Here is a 14,537-nt window from a genome sequence, read left to right on the forward strand (position 1 = left end):
TGAAGGGAGATAACTCTCTTTGTGTGAATTGTCTATTTGTAGACTAGAGCCTTTTTGTGTGTTGATCTAGTGTGCACAGAGTAATGATATACATGTGTGACATATATATTTTTCAGTGCAATTCACTTATCACCTTGAATGATAATGATTTGTAAGACAAGCTTTCAATAAAGCATGCAATCTTTCTCATTTTTAAAAGTTTGAACACAAATAATTGTATTTCCTGGATTTGATAGTTAAAAGATGAACAGAATTTTGTTGAAAAAAAATGAAGAAAAATACTTGAAATTATAGCTCTGATTTTAATTCATGAATTAAAATCAAAATTGTCTTTATTTCTAGGACGGTCAACAATCATATGAAGAATTAAAGAAGGTTTTAATTTTTAACTCTAGCTGACTATAATTGGCAAATCTCATAATAGAGTAGTCTTTAAAGCATTTTTCAATTATTTGTAAATTTAACAACTGATTGGTCAGACTCATCCATCTATCAGATCTCAGCTAAATAACCTTTTCTCCTGATTTATATTACAGCCAAAACCTTATAACTGTCAATTTGAGCTTTTCAAGATAAGGACAACAATACATTCACAATTTCTCTGAAATTTTCATTATTTTATTGATCATATAAGATAAATGTCTTTTATACACCTTGTATACCATCTTTTTTTGTGGATAATATGGAACTTCAGTTTCCAAAATAGTTTTTTTTTTAAAGAGTACATTTGACTTTGTTAAAGGAAATCTGCTTTTGATTTCTTTTTTAATTCACAAGATTCAAAGAAAAAAATATCAACTTAAGATTTTGTTTGTTTTACTAAGTATAGCTTAGAAGCATGCACATAATGAGACTTGCAAGTTGAGTAATAATTGCATAAAGCAATATACCAATATGTTAGATTGAATGCTTTAGAAAGTAGGAGTATGTATATATTAACATGAATAGGTTTTATTGGCCACAGATATATTTTTTTGTGCAATGTCAGTCTTTAAATAGTTTATTGTATATTTTGAAATTTTAGCCTGAAAGAAAAATTTAAAACTTGCTAATTTGGTGTGGGCTTCTTTGAATCCATTCTATTAATAAACAAATCATTTAGAATATGGTACACAAAAGATTAAGTATATGTTATCCAAATATTTTCATTATAATGGTTATTACAGGAACATTTTTAACTAAGTTTTCTGTTTATATGAAACCTAAACGCCATTTGATGTCAGACTTAAAATAGTTTACATTATTTGGACATTCTTGTTGATGTGGAAGAAATCTGGTAAAAAAATAATACGTTGTTTTCTAAACTGTTACATCATCAATGTAAAAAAAAATTAGTAATTTAGCATGAAACAAAAAATTATATAGTGGCCTACATTTAACTGAGGTATACACTAATATCTTGTGTGCATTGCTTGAATTATATATTAAAGAGTGCAGTTTCTACACTTACATTCCACCAAATTTGAATACTGCTGGTTTTAAGCACACACTTGCATGAAATAGAAAACAAATGACTTAATACTTTATTAATAATTTTGGTTTAAGTTTATGTATTTTTTTATGGCGATGCCATTTGTTAAGAAATAATTTTAAAGCACAGTTTATTGGAAAATGGTCTGCACTGTACTGCATACATTTAAAAATACATAATTTATATACTTCAGTAGGTGCCTCTGTATGTTCAAATCATTTAAGATTGTACGTAAAATTGAAAGAGATTGCAAGTATAGAATAATGTGTAAACACATTATGAAAATGAGCATGGTTTCCAAAATAATGTTTGCTCATGTAAACAACCTTTATCAGGCAACACAAAAATCTTAACTGAAATTAAGAAACCTGCTACATGGCCCACTTGTATCTAATTTTGAAGAAAACGGAAATTTTAAGAAAATTACAAATTTTAAGACTAGTAAGGATTTTAGTTTTATTATTTATCTCTCTTATTTTTACCCCATGTGTACTTTTACATGCATGTTGGTGCTTTTGATGAATATGAGAATTAAGTTATTATGCCGCATGAATTTTTACCTATTTAGTTTATCATTATATTATTTGCATCGTTATTTATTTGTACAAATTGTTTCAAATTGAAAAGATATCATCATTATTAGTACCTGATTATATTTATGATTTCTTCTTAAATTCTCTTCAAAATCCCACAGATAAAATTTAATGCAATTTTAAAGAAAACAGATCAAGGGGTAACCATGGTAACATTAGATTTAAATGTTGTACTTTGTTGGGATTGGCTTTTAAGTGTTGAATGTTGCATGCTTGCTTTATGTCTTAGTATGAATCTTGCCGTATTTCCTCATCCCATATATAACACCACAGAAGCAAAACAAAACTATATTACAAATTTTGGAATGTTAGATATATATTCTGATGTATATATTTGCTAATTTTTAGGGACTGATTAAATCCAGTATTATCAAAACTGAAAGAAAACAGAGCATGCACTTTGGAGAAACATGAACTTCAGTTCCTCATACATTAAAGATAAGACCAGCACTGTGAATTTTTACATTTTTGTTTTAATTCATTTTTTTTCAAACACATATTCCATATGTTTTAATACAAAATAAGTCAAATTTTCTCACGCTTTGCAGTTTCAAATTTTATCTTTTTGTCTTTTTCTAAAAATTTTAAATACTGTGGATAAGAAAACCTGTTCATTTCATTTGTACAAGGCCAAGTCATAGTCATGGACAATATAAACTCATTTTACCAGAATCAAAATCCCTGTATTCAACACCCATAGGATGTTTCTAAAACCCTGTCCAGCATCAGCTTTTCTATCTTTACATAAATGATTTAGTACATGTACTTTCATGCCAACTTTTGACATTACATATTTCATTTCTAATATTTGATCTTCAGTGTTGGATTCAAAAAGGGGTTGCAGTGTACTGAAGGTGTATGAAACACCTCTCTTTTGATTGGAAAATATAAAGGTTTTTAGAACAAAATCATCCAACTTTTTTTTCCTTTTTCTGGAAATTGCACTTGGTTTAAATAATCTTAATCCGCAACTGCATATTACATAAATACTTGTCATTTAATAGATTGTCCTGCATGAAAATTGAATCAATTTTACTCAATATTCATGTGGTTGACCTACTAGAACTGTATACGAATTCTATCTTTTCCCCTTCATTTACCCATGCATACAACCCATATATTTTTCTCCTCTAGAAAGTAAATTGTGTCGTTCTTTACTTTTACCTTAATACTTTTAGTTCAATTTCATTTTTTTTAGCCAGGATGAAATTTGATTTTAAAAGAATAAGCTTGAAAGTTCGGTGAATTAAAAAAAAAAAACATGTAACAAATATTTTCCCTTGTGTGACAACTGCCGGTTATATATTATATCAATGGATTGAATTACAATTATTTTAAAAAGCCCTTGAAGCAGTTAATAAAGTTTTGTATATAAACGGTAAGATTTTGTCATTTCAGAATTGACTTATTAAAAATATTTTTTGACTATTTTCTATTTTGCTGCCTGGTGTTGCTGTATTTGTTGTGGTGATGGTGTTTAACATTTAACTTCTTTTTTCCTTTTGCTAACTCCTTTGGGAATTCAGGACTTCGAGGTAATTGTAGTGTGTAAATGTGTATATATAGATATAAAGTTTGTAGATCTTATTATTGCACAATTGACCTTTTTTGAAAATTTTACACAATTTTGATTTATGATTGATTAAGAGATTAGGTAGTCAAGATTTAATAAAACATCTTGGCTATGGTCATTTATTTTAATAAATGAAAACATTTCACAAATCGTATGAATTTTGATAAATGAGGCGATAAGAGATCTACAAACTTGTGCAAATGTTGTGTCTTTTTGTCTTTTATTTGCTGTTTACTGTTGTAATGTTGCAGTGTTGCTAGCTCTCCCTATTTTTCTCATGTAGCACGTTTTTATTTCTGTTTCATTTTTTGTGTATAGCCTATTTCTGACTCATGACTTTATTTTTCCTTACCAATTCCATACTATGAAATCAGCAGTGTTTCCAAATTCAAACTAAACTTAGTGGCGAGTGTAAAACAAATTTTTAGATTCTCAATTTCAAAAAACATCCGACACAGGAAGTATCATATCGTAACGGAATGAGAATCTAAAAATCATGTTTTTTTTGTGGATTTCTTCCAATTCCACCAACACAAGCTTAATGTGTCAATAACCAAACTCCATAGCTAAGTTGCTTTCAATATTTTTATTTCAGTTGTTTATTGAGCTAGGTCGTATCAAGAAATGTTTCACACAGAAAGGAGGCATATTTGTTCTTGAGGAATTTGGTAAGGTTTTTGGCTCAATTTATTTTTTACTTTTTTCTCTTCTTTTGTCGCTAATTGATGTTGTCATTAACTTTTGCACTCAAATCTGCGATTGATATTTCAGTCATACTCGAAATAAAGTGTATGACGATTTATCGATCTCAGATTTACGGCTGAAAATGAGATTTAAAAAAATGGCAATTGTGGCTTTTATCATAATTTCTTACTATTTTGTAGGTGAGCAGAAATACTGTGACAGTGTCGTTGCATTTAATGTTGTACTTAGAAAATATAGTTGTTGTAAATATAGCTTTTGTATGTAGTACATATTTATAATATATATACATGTTTAAAAACTAAGTCATATTTATTTGTCGTATGTGGGTGGGGGGGGGTTAGGGGGGATAGTGGATGATTGCATTTTTGCTTGAGTGTCAAATGTCTGGTGTTGTGCTATTGTTTTAAGTTTTGTAGCAGAAATATTTTTTTGAATTTGATTTTCAATCTAGTAAAAGGAATAAGGGAGTTTTCTGAAACCTTTTCATTGGTATTTTTTTGCCAAAGTAAGCGATTTTATATTTCATATTGATTCTTTAACATTTCAACATTTGATGTGCATTGTACATTTATGTTTTATTTGCTATCGATAACTTTAATGAAATATTTTAAGAAATATTTTAGCTGATTTCTTATTTTTAACGTAGCTTATTGTGACAACTTCTATGCAAGATATTTAAATCTATAATCACTTAAGGATAATGACACTATTAGTGACTGATTTTGGCAGGAGGGAAGTGATTTTTTTTAGGATTTTCATTCCTTTGAACTATTTGAACAAAGTAATAGGCAGTTGATCTCATTTACTTTTGTTCATTTTGCTGCGCTTTTTTTGTCTTGGCTTAATTGCTGCAGTTATTGTTTTGCCTCTACAAGTCTTAGATGTAAGATATGGTGTTCTGTTTTGCCTCTACAAGTCTTATATGTAAGATATGGTGTTTTGTTTTCAGTTTTATGATTAGATCAGTTTAAGGCAAACCACTAATAGTAAGTTAATGATATTTGGTATGCAGTTGTATAAGTATTAGCACATCTGCCCTTCAGTGAAGGTCTTTAATTTAAAATTTTTATCAATGTTCAAATGTTGAAGTTTAATTGGGATTGATTATTATGCAGTTATATTGGCATTAGTAAATCTCATATATTGGTATTATATGGCCCTTCCTCTTAGTGAGGGTTTTATTGATTTTAGAACATTGACATCTATTAGTTTTTGATTAGATCAGTTTTCAGTGAGAGGTTTAGCTAGCTTTAAAACCAGGTTTAATCCACTATTTAAGGAAGTGCATGTACCAAGTCAGGAGTATGACAGTTGTTTTCCAATTGTTAGATGTATTTGATTAAGGACTTTCTATTTTAAATTTTTATTGCAGTAGGGTAAATTTAAGCCTTCTTTGCCCTTAAAAAGTATTATAACAAATATGGCTTAATCTCATTTCGCCTTAGCTGTCAAAATTATTGTGTGAAATTAATCCCAGTTTGCCTTAGTACAAATTTTCAGGTTAAAAGAAATAACTAAGGCGAAATGGGAATTTGTGTAAACAATGGAATTAAGTTATTCTTTGTTTGTATTGCAATTATGTTTGATATGTTTTATTTTTATGTCAAAATCAGTTTTGAAATACTTTTTAAAAGATGTTTTTTTTGTGTCTTTCCAATGTCTCTCTTTTTGAATAATTCTTTTAAGAACGGGTCATCTTTTTTAAAATGTAATTTTAAATTAGCAAACTAATAATGTAATAATGTACATGTAATAAAGAATCACATGAGAGAAAAGCACTAATACATGAAGCACAAGAATTATTTACATAAACATAAATAAATATTACTATAATGATAGTATTTTACTTATAAATGGACTTAGTTTTTCTGCCAGGAAACATTACATTCCCTCTGTGGTTAAAGTTTTTAAAATAACTTTCTTAAACTATCCTGGATTTGTACCAAATTTGGACAGAAGCTTGTTTATGATCATAAGATAGCCTCATAGTATACAGAAGTAAATTTTGTAAGATGAAATATTCATTTTTTTCAGTATTTTACATATAAATGGACTTATTGTTTCTCAGTGCCAGGAAAAATTACATTCAGATAATTAGATTATTTAGATTTTTCTAACTGCATAAAATAAAAAAAAGTTTAAACTTTTATTAAATATGAAACAAACAATATTTCAATTAAGAGAAGCAACTTTCCTACTTAAAAAATGTTTTATTTTAGATTTTTCCTGATTTCACAACTTTTGAAATCATAAAAATGGTCACTTTAATTAAAAATAATGATTCAAGAGAAACAATTCCCTAATTGCATGTTGTTAAATCGCAATAAAAACACAGAGGTTTAATTTGTTTATTTAATATTTTTACCTAAATTCACATTTCGCCTTAATTCAATTCTCATCTGGCCTTAGTATATTTTTTACCTTTTTAACCTGGAATTTCCAGTTAAGGCGAAATGAGAACACACGTCAAAGACTGATGACAAGTCTGTAAAATTTTATATACGTGTATGCTGTTGTATTGTCCCATTTCAACATATCGTTTTTGCCCTGCAACTTCAGATATGGTTTATTAATTTTGAAATGTTTGCATAAGTTACATGTTAATGAACTGAAATTAAGCCAGTACACATCTTTTAAATGGTATAAACAGAACAATCATTTAAACACAAAAGTATTTTTAAAAAAGAGTCAATGTTGCTTTTGACCTATGAATGAATATATAGAAATTTGGATGACTTAAGTCTAGAAATTAGATATGAATCAAATGATTAAATGAATTTTAATATTGGGGTAGCATTAACAGAGAGTTTTCAAATGATAGAATGAGAATAATTATTGATATTCATAAAAGAGAGTTTTAATAGAATTTTATTTTTGTCTGAAATACTTATTTAAGCAGTTTGTATGTAATATTTTACTGTAATTCCTTTGCAATATTAACTTTTTGCTTCTATTTTCAGATCCCAAAAATCGGCAAGTAACCATGCACAAATTCAAGTCAAGAATGGTAAATATCTACTTATTTCATTTATGTGATATTTTTTCCTTTTTACTTTGGTTTTATATTTTCTTTCTCTTTGGTGTTCTAAGACAGATTTTGCTTTTTTTCAGTACATTGGATTCATTCATTTCATATTTATGTCATATAGAAATTAAACAGATTGCAAAGGACAACTTGCTGGCCTAATAAAAATTATATTCATATGATGAAACCAAGTCAAATGACCATTGATAGTCTGTGAATTTATATTTGACTTGTAAGTGATACTTGTTCAGAGTACCAAATGTCCTGTGAACTGTCCAGTACCTTTGAGAACTCTGTAAATAAAAACCAAAATTGTTAACTTCCAAGCTTGGTATTTTGACTTTTAGAAATAAAAAAAAAAACTTGTCTTGTCAATATGTGGGAGGTAAAATTTATAACTATTTATGTTGAAAGAACTTCTCTAAGTTCTATGATTTCCACTGTTTGCAAATAGTGCATGCAACAAAGCAATGAACCGGTACTTAACCTCATTATCTATCTATTGTAATTATGTTACCTTAAGTGTTTTTCAGTAACCTTGCATTTACTTATGTGGTCTTTTGGTAGCATGCTGACATACACTTTGGGGGGTCATAGTATTGATTCTCCTTTGGGCCTAACCAAAGACTTACAAATTGGTACTTTCTACTTTTCTCAAAGTAAAAGAATAGTATAATTAGGAATAAGCGCAAATTCTGGTATAAATAGATACGTCTCTTGCAGACTTGGACTTTAGAAACCTGATCTAGAGTATCCCAACAACTACAATGTAGAGAATATTTATATTCATGTCTCATTGAAAAGTTTTTAGGCTATTTAACAGCAGACAGTCCAGGGCATTCTATCTTTCCCCAAGTAATAAAAATTAAAAGTTATAACTTGTTAATGCTGATGTTTGCGCTCCTGTATAATATTACTGAGTGGATTTAGGTTAAATTAGGAAAAAATCTCAATCTTAGACAATATTAATGTGAATTTGGTATTAAAAGTCATGACATTTCATTGCTGTTCATTTTAAGATTTTACATTAATTATGCACCTTATTTTTCTTTAGTTGCTTTTGAATCGATAGAATGTTGCAGAGATATTAACATGTCAATAACTTTAAGCGAAAAACTTACTTGAAGCTTTTTCCTTAAAATGTTACAAGTTACTAATATTTTGGTCCTTGCTTTGCATGAATTGTTGTATTATTAGAATACCAGTCAAGAACACAATTTTATTTTATATTTTTTATCAGGCTCAGGGAATAGCTCTGATGTTACACAGAGTAATAGCGGTTCAGATTGCTAGACTGGAGTTGTTGTCAAATTAGTGTATGCAGTTTTAGTTCCTTTACATTTTGCTTTTCTAACCAGTTTATTTGTAGAACTAACATATGTATTAGTTTATCATACAATATCCTGTTTATCTATAGTGTGTAAAGGTGGTAGTATATTCAGATTAATATGTACAAGTAGTTAAATATATTTTCTTTCTAATAGTTTTGGTTTTATAAATATTCTTTCCTTTCGTAAACAAAAATTTCTGTTCATCAAGTTCTAAAGTCTCGTACATGTGCTAAAAACTTAAATATTTACACAATTTCAATGCATCAAATTTTCGCCCTGCGTTAAATTTATTACCAATGCCCATGCCAATACCAGTTTGCCCTTTATTCCAATATTACTGCTTTCTAAAAACTATTGCCAAGTCATAGTATTCTTGCATTTTAAGTTATCATGTAATTAACAGAGGAGTGTAAGATACCAGAGGGACATTCAAACTCATAATCGAAAATAAACTGGCCACTCCATGGCTAAAAAAAAAAAAGATAATCTAGACAAATAATAGTACGCAAGATACGACATAGAAAACTAAAAACTAAGCAACACCAACCAAACAAAAGCTGGAGTTGATCTCAGGTGGTCTGGACGGGTAAGCAGATCCTATTCACCATTTCGTACCCGTCATGTTGCTCATTTTATTACAAACCTGGTAAATAGTCTAATTCAGTGTGTCACATTTGTGAAAAGAAAATGTGATTGTAGCTACTACATAAGGAACATATCTCATATCATCTGTGAAGTAGATTTTCCATAATGGTCAAGCTACTCATGATGGCATCTGTAAATTTACTTAAAACAGAATTATCAAGCACAAAAATATCTACATATAATATACAAAAATATCTACATATATTATACAAAGATATATACTAATTTCTTTTTAATTTAATTAGACATTCACTACCTTTACAGACTATATATAAACAGTATTATACTCTATGATATTTCTGCTTGTAAATGTTAACCTCTAACATCTGTTCATTTTTTCTTGTTTTACTAACAGCTTATTAACCTTTTTGCACTAATGTTTTGTTTTGCTGATTTTTTAGTTATTGCTTTATTAGTCTAGACTTTCCATTCCTTTAAACCATTTTTTTTTTAGAAAATAATGCAAGGAAATTTTGCAAATTCTGTAATAGATATAATTTACTTAATTCTAAATACTTTTCATTAAAAGTGAAAAGATATATCATGATAAGCATGGCTTGTAAAAAAATAATTGTAAGCTTAATTTAAATATTTAAATGTTTTTGTGAAAATAAGTAATTACTGTACTAATAAAGTCATATAATAAAACCTTGTATGTAATCACAAAGAAATTTATGAGGTTATTTTAGTTGTAAGATTATTTCGTTCATATTTTTCAATTCATAACAAGTGTCAGGAGTTTTAAATTCCTTATAATTTCTATAGAGTACATATTCTGAATCTAAATTTTGGTTTGATAGCAGGCACAAGTATTTTTAGGCCTGAAAGAGGAAAAATTAAAGTAGAAATTTAAATGGATCTATTCAATACAAACAATCTGTATTCAAATTTTGCTGTATTTTCCTGCGATTGAAAATGATATGTAATGAAGTGCTTAATGTTTGCATAATATATGTATAAAATCCTTTTTGAAGATATACTTTTGTTCTTTGTAGGCAGACCAGATATGTTATGCAGTGTTATGTGTATTTTCCTATGTAGCTGCCGGAATGGAAAAGGAACAGCAAGATAAACAACATTTACTGTTAGATAAACAGCAAAACTTAGCTCAGCATCAAAGAAGACAAACATAGCAAATATATTCTACTTTCACTTTCATTTTGCTCAGATTTTTTTAACCAACGATACTTATTTACTTGTCAGCATCAAATGTGATCTTGTTAAAAATAGATTTTATTGTTTAAAGAATAGCTTATTTTCTTATCCCTTTAAGATGTTTTCTTTGAACATTTAAATAAAAATATATATATATAATTGGTTGTATATTTGTTCAGAGTTTGATAATGTTAATTTTTCAAATAACTATCCTGCCATTTTGTGAAAATGTTCAATGTTCATTTTTTTTGTCTTTACATTGTAAAATTGTGAAATTTTGAATCGCTTAAGGTCTATTTAAAATTTCAGTAAAATTTGAATACCTGGTACGCCATAACAAATGTCATTCAAGAACATATATAACCAAAAATGTTCAGAAACTTATTGCAGTATTTTAATTAATCTGCCAAAATCAAAAGTGTCAAAAAGATTAAAAGTACCAAAGAACTGCTGCAAGTAATTAAAAAATCAGTGCTTACATTATAAAGCATTTAATAATTATAATAGAAATTTCTATTTTTGAATTGAAAATGTATTTTTATAACTGTGTTTGTCTTCTTTGTTGGAGCTATAGATAGCTATATGGTATAATCATTGTAAAAGTTATATGTGTAGATCTAATAGTTTATGTACATTAAATTTGGTTGTATTTTGGGTTCTGCCTCATGTTAGAGAAAACATAGGATTAGTTCATGTTGCAATTAGAAAAAAATAATATATTTACACAAATTAAAAAAAATAGATATAATTTGCATTTGTCTAACATTTGTCATTGTTATTATATAAACTACAGGTGGATTATGTATGGAAATTTGTTGACTGTATTTGATCAGAATTTATGCTAGTCTTTAGAAACTTTTCTAGTCTATCTAATCTATATTTCTGGTCAGATTGATCTTATTGTTGTTGGGTTTTACTTCAATTTTTCTTATTTTATAAAGGGTCGGTTGTTATAGGCTCTCATTCAACGATCTGAAACAAAAGGGGATTTTGTGTTAAAAATGTTATGAAATTTTTCTAAACAAATTTAATATTATTTGATCTGAATATAGCATTTTAAGGTTTGAATATCTGCATTGTGTTTTATTACTAAAGTAGGTAGAGCCTATTGATTGGAAAAAAATAATAAATATCCAGATTATTTATAGAATTTATAAAAAAATCAATCGCCCAATATTCCTTTCTATATAAATATGTTAATAAACTTTATTCAAATTACTTTTCTCTGACTTACTTGTAAATCTCAGGCTATCCATGACCTATTGGATGCCGGTCAAGATCTATTTTAAGATTGTATTTGCTTTACAAAACAATGTGTACAACAATGCAAATGATGTCCTTTGTAATGTCATATAGTTGAATTATATATATATAAGGTTGTAATTAGATAATTTATTGACTGTGTTAATATGCGAAAGATGTTTTTGTGATAAATTTGTTGTTTGTAGAAAAACAATTTTAAAATTCTTGTTGTGTTTTAATAAATTCTAACTGTTACTTTCTGTGATGTAGATATACTTGTTTTTTATCTGACGTTTTTGTAAAAGAAAATGTGAGAACCTTGCATAGAAGTAGTTTTTTGTCTACCTCTTTTTCATTTAGATTCTTACATGAGTTCATCTGAATACCAAGCATTATAATTTGTATTATAGCCCATGCTGCAAAGTAACTGGTGTATATTACCTGTCCTTCATTTAGACAGTCTGTCAGTCATTTTAGATTTCCAATTATAAATCAAATATTTTACATGGTATTGTAACCTTACTTGGATATATGGTCACTTCACCCCTTTTGATAAGAAAGTCATTCGGTCTAAGTTTAAGGTCAAGGCTACTAAACATATAGATTTGTGTAAGATAATATTACTGTCTGAAAACAGAAAAAAATCTTAACTTAGATAAAATATGCCATGAAGTTACTATAATCTTTTCCTTTGTAGAAGTATGTTGAGGTATATAAGCTTGTTCAATTAAGGTTCTTTAATTTCGAATATTGATAAGAACCATAATATTTATATGAAAATTCAAACAGATTGTTGCCAACTTTTACAGGAAATTGGAAGTGAAAATGTAAGTGTTTTTATGAATTTTATATAACAAAATATTGTAAAAGGAGATATTTTGAAATTTGTAACCTTTTGAACAGATATGAATTTTCTCCCATCAAACAATTTTTTTGTCTTTAACACATACATTGTTGATTTTTATAATCAAATTTAAATGGTAGATATCTGCACATATTTCTTAATAGCAAAAGGAAAAAAATTGCAGGAAATTTATTTCTTTTATGGTATGTTTACATTATTACTAATATTTGGGGCATTATTCCAGTATTATTTACAAGGAAACTGAAGGCATTATTTTATTATTATTCAAAAACAAATTCAGATGCTAGAAAAATTTCTGTGTAATATAAATTTTGGGTTGTTCTGAAGAGAAAAATGAAAGTTTTCATTCAATAATTGGCAATATTTAATTATTCATAAACACATGTAGTGATTTAGTGCATTGAAAGTATTGAAATATAGTGGAAGCTTGGTGTTAATTATGATTTACTATAATTGAGTTTCTGACATAAAACAAAGCTGATAGAAATGGTTAAGCATCTCTAAATAAATAATGTTGTCTCTTTAACAATTTCCCCCTGTGATGAAGTAGCTGTAACCAGCACAGCTTCATATTATTTAAGAATACATTCTCTCTCTCTCTCTCTCTCTCTGATTGTCTCTCTCTCTCACTATATAATAAATATAAAGTATAAAAGAGGAATATAGAAAAACAAAGGTATTGCTTTTTTTAGACTCATTTCTTTAAATATCTGAAATTATGAAATGTAAGATGAATAAATTTTTTTGTTGAAAACCTTGCCTGTGCTCTAAAATTGATCTTGACATACATAATTAGTTAGCTTAACCTAAAGTTGTGATGTGATATGAGAGGCCAAGTTCTGATTGATTTGAAATCCATGACAATTTTCATTTAGCATGTTTAGTGCACTTAATTTTAAGTTCATTATAGTTTAAATTTATTGTGTATTACAGTACTAATGTATCATTTTCATTTTATCAATAAAAACATGGGATAATTATTTTTTTTAAACTAATTTCTATAGTACTATGTATAAGCTAAAGTGCTTCAGATCTATAAGAAAATATTTTTTATTATATGAGTTTATCACCAGTTGAATTGGTTGTCCTAATTAACTGCAATTTATAAGAAAGTAAATATAACAGTCAAAATGTAAGAATACTTGATTAATGGGGAAAAAATATTTGTTATAACAGCACAGTTTAGTTGGTAAAGTTACAAATATTAATATCTTGCTATTCTATGTCTCGTTTAGCAATGAATTTAAGAATATATAAGCATACAATTTTTTATGCAACCACTCATTCAATGAAATCCATTTGAAACTTTGTTTTTAGTTTTTAACTTTGTTGATATTATAGAAATCCTTATTTTACATATGTTTATGTTTTTGTGTACTATATATATACCTAACAGTGTATTAATTTGCTCTTTGTGATAAATATAGTTGTATATAGAAAGTAATGATGCACGTGCAATAATTAAATTGTTAATATTGAATATGTTATATATACAAACTTGTAATAAAGCCTGTTAGACATATTTTTTCATTGTTATATGTTATTCCTTGTTTTGAAATAGTTAAAAACGCATCCCTTAAAATCAAAATAAAGGATTGGTACAACATTTTTATGCCCCACCTACGATAGTAGAGGGGCATTATGTTTTCTGGTCTGTGCCTCCGTTCGTCCGTACGGTTAAAGTTTTTGGTCGAGGTAGTTTTTGATGAAGCTGAAGTCCAATCAACTTGAAACTTAATACACATGTTCCCCATGATATGATCTTTCTAATTTTAATGCCAAATTATAGTTTTGACCCCAATTTCATGGTCCACTGAACATAGAAAATGATAGTGCAAAGTTCAGGTTAAAGTTTTTGGTCAAGGTAGTTTTTGATGAAGTTAAAGTTACATCAACTTGAAACTTAGTACACATGTTCCCTATGATATGATC

At 27.9% G+C, this 14,537-nt stretch overlaps 1 protein-coding gene across 32 annotated transcripts in view; it reads left to right on the plus strand.

Moving 5' to 3' along the window:
- Positions 1-14,127, plus strand: part of LOC139482678 (MAP kinase-activating death domain protein-like) — a 68,031-nt gene extending 53,904 nt beyond the window's left edge. For 19 of the 32 annotated variants that reach the window (XM_071266699.1, XM_071266712.1, XM_071266711.1 and 16 more), the window contains 3 exons: positions 4,233-4,305; positions 7,303-7,349; positions 10,339-14,127. In XM_071266699.1, coding sequence (XP_071122800.1) covers positions 4,233-4,305; positions 7,303-7,349; positions 10,339-10,476 — 258 coding nt within the window. In that variant the 3' untranslated portion in view covers positions 10,477-14,127. Of the gene's footprint in view, positions 1-2,165; positions 3,325-4,232; positions 4,306-7,302; positions 7,350-8,607; positions 8,684-10,338 lie in introns of those variants that run through there. The other 13 variants (XM_071266707.1, XM_071266717.1, XM_071266700.1 and 10 more) reach the window with 6 other exon arrangements.
- The last annotated feature ends 410 nt before the right edge of the window (positions 14,128-14,537 follow it).

Source organism: Mytilus edulis, chromosome 7, assembly GCF_963676685.1.
Source record: "Mytilus edulis chromosome 7, xbMytEdul2.2, whole genome shotgun sequence".
In the NCBI taxonomy this organism is placed as follows: domain Eukaryota; kingdom Metazoa; phylum Mollusca; class Bivalvia; order Mytilida; family Mytilidae; genus Mytilus; species Mytilus edulis.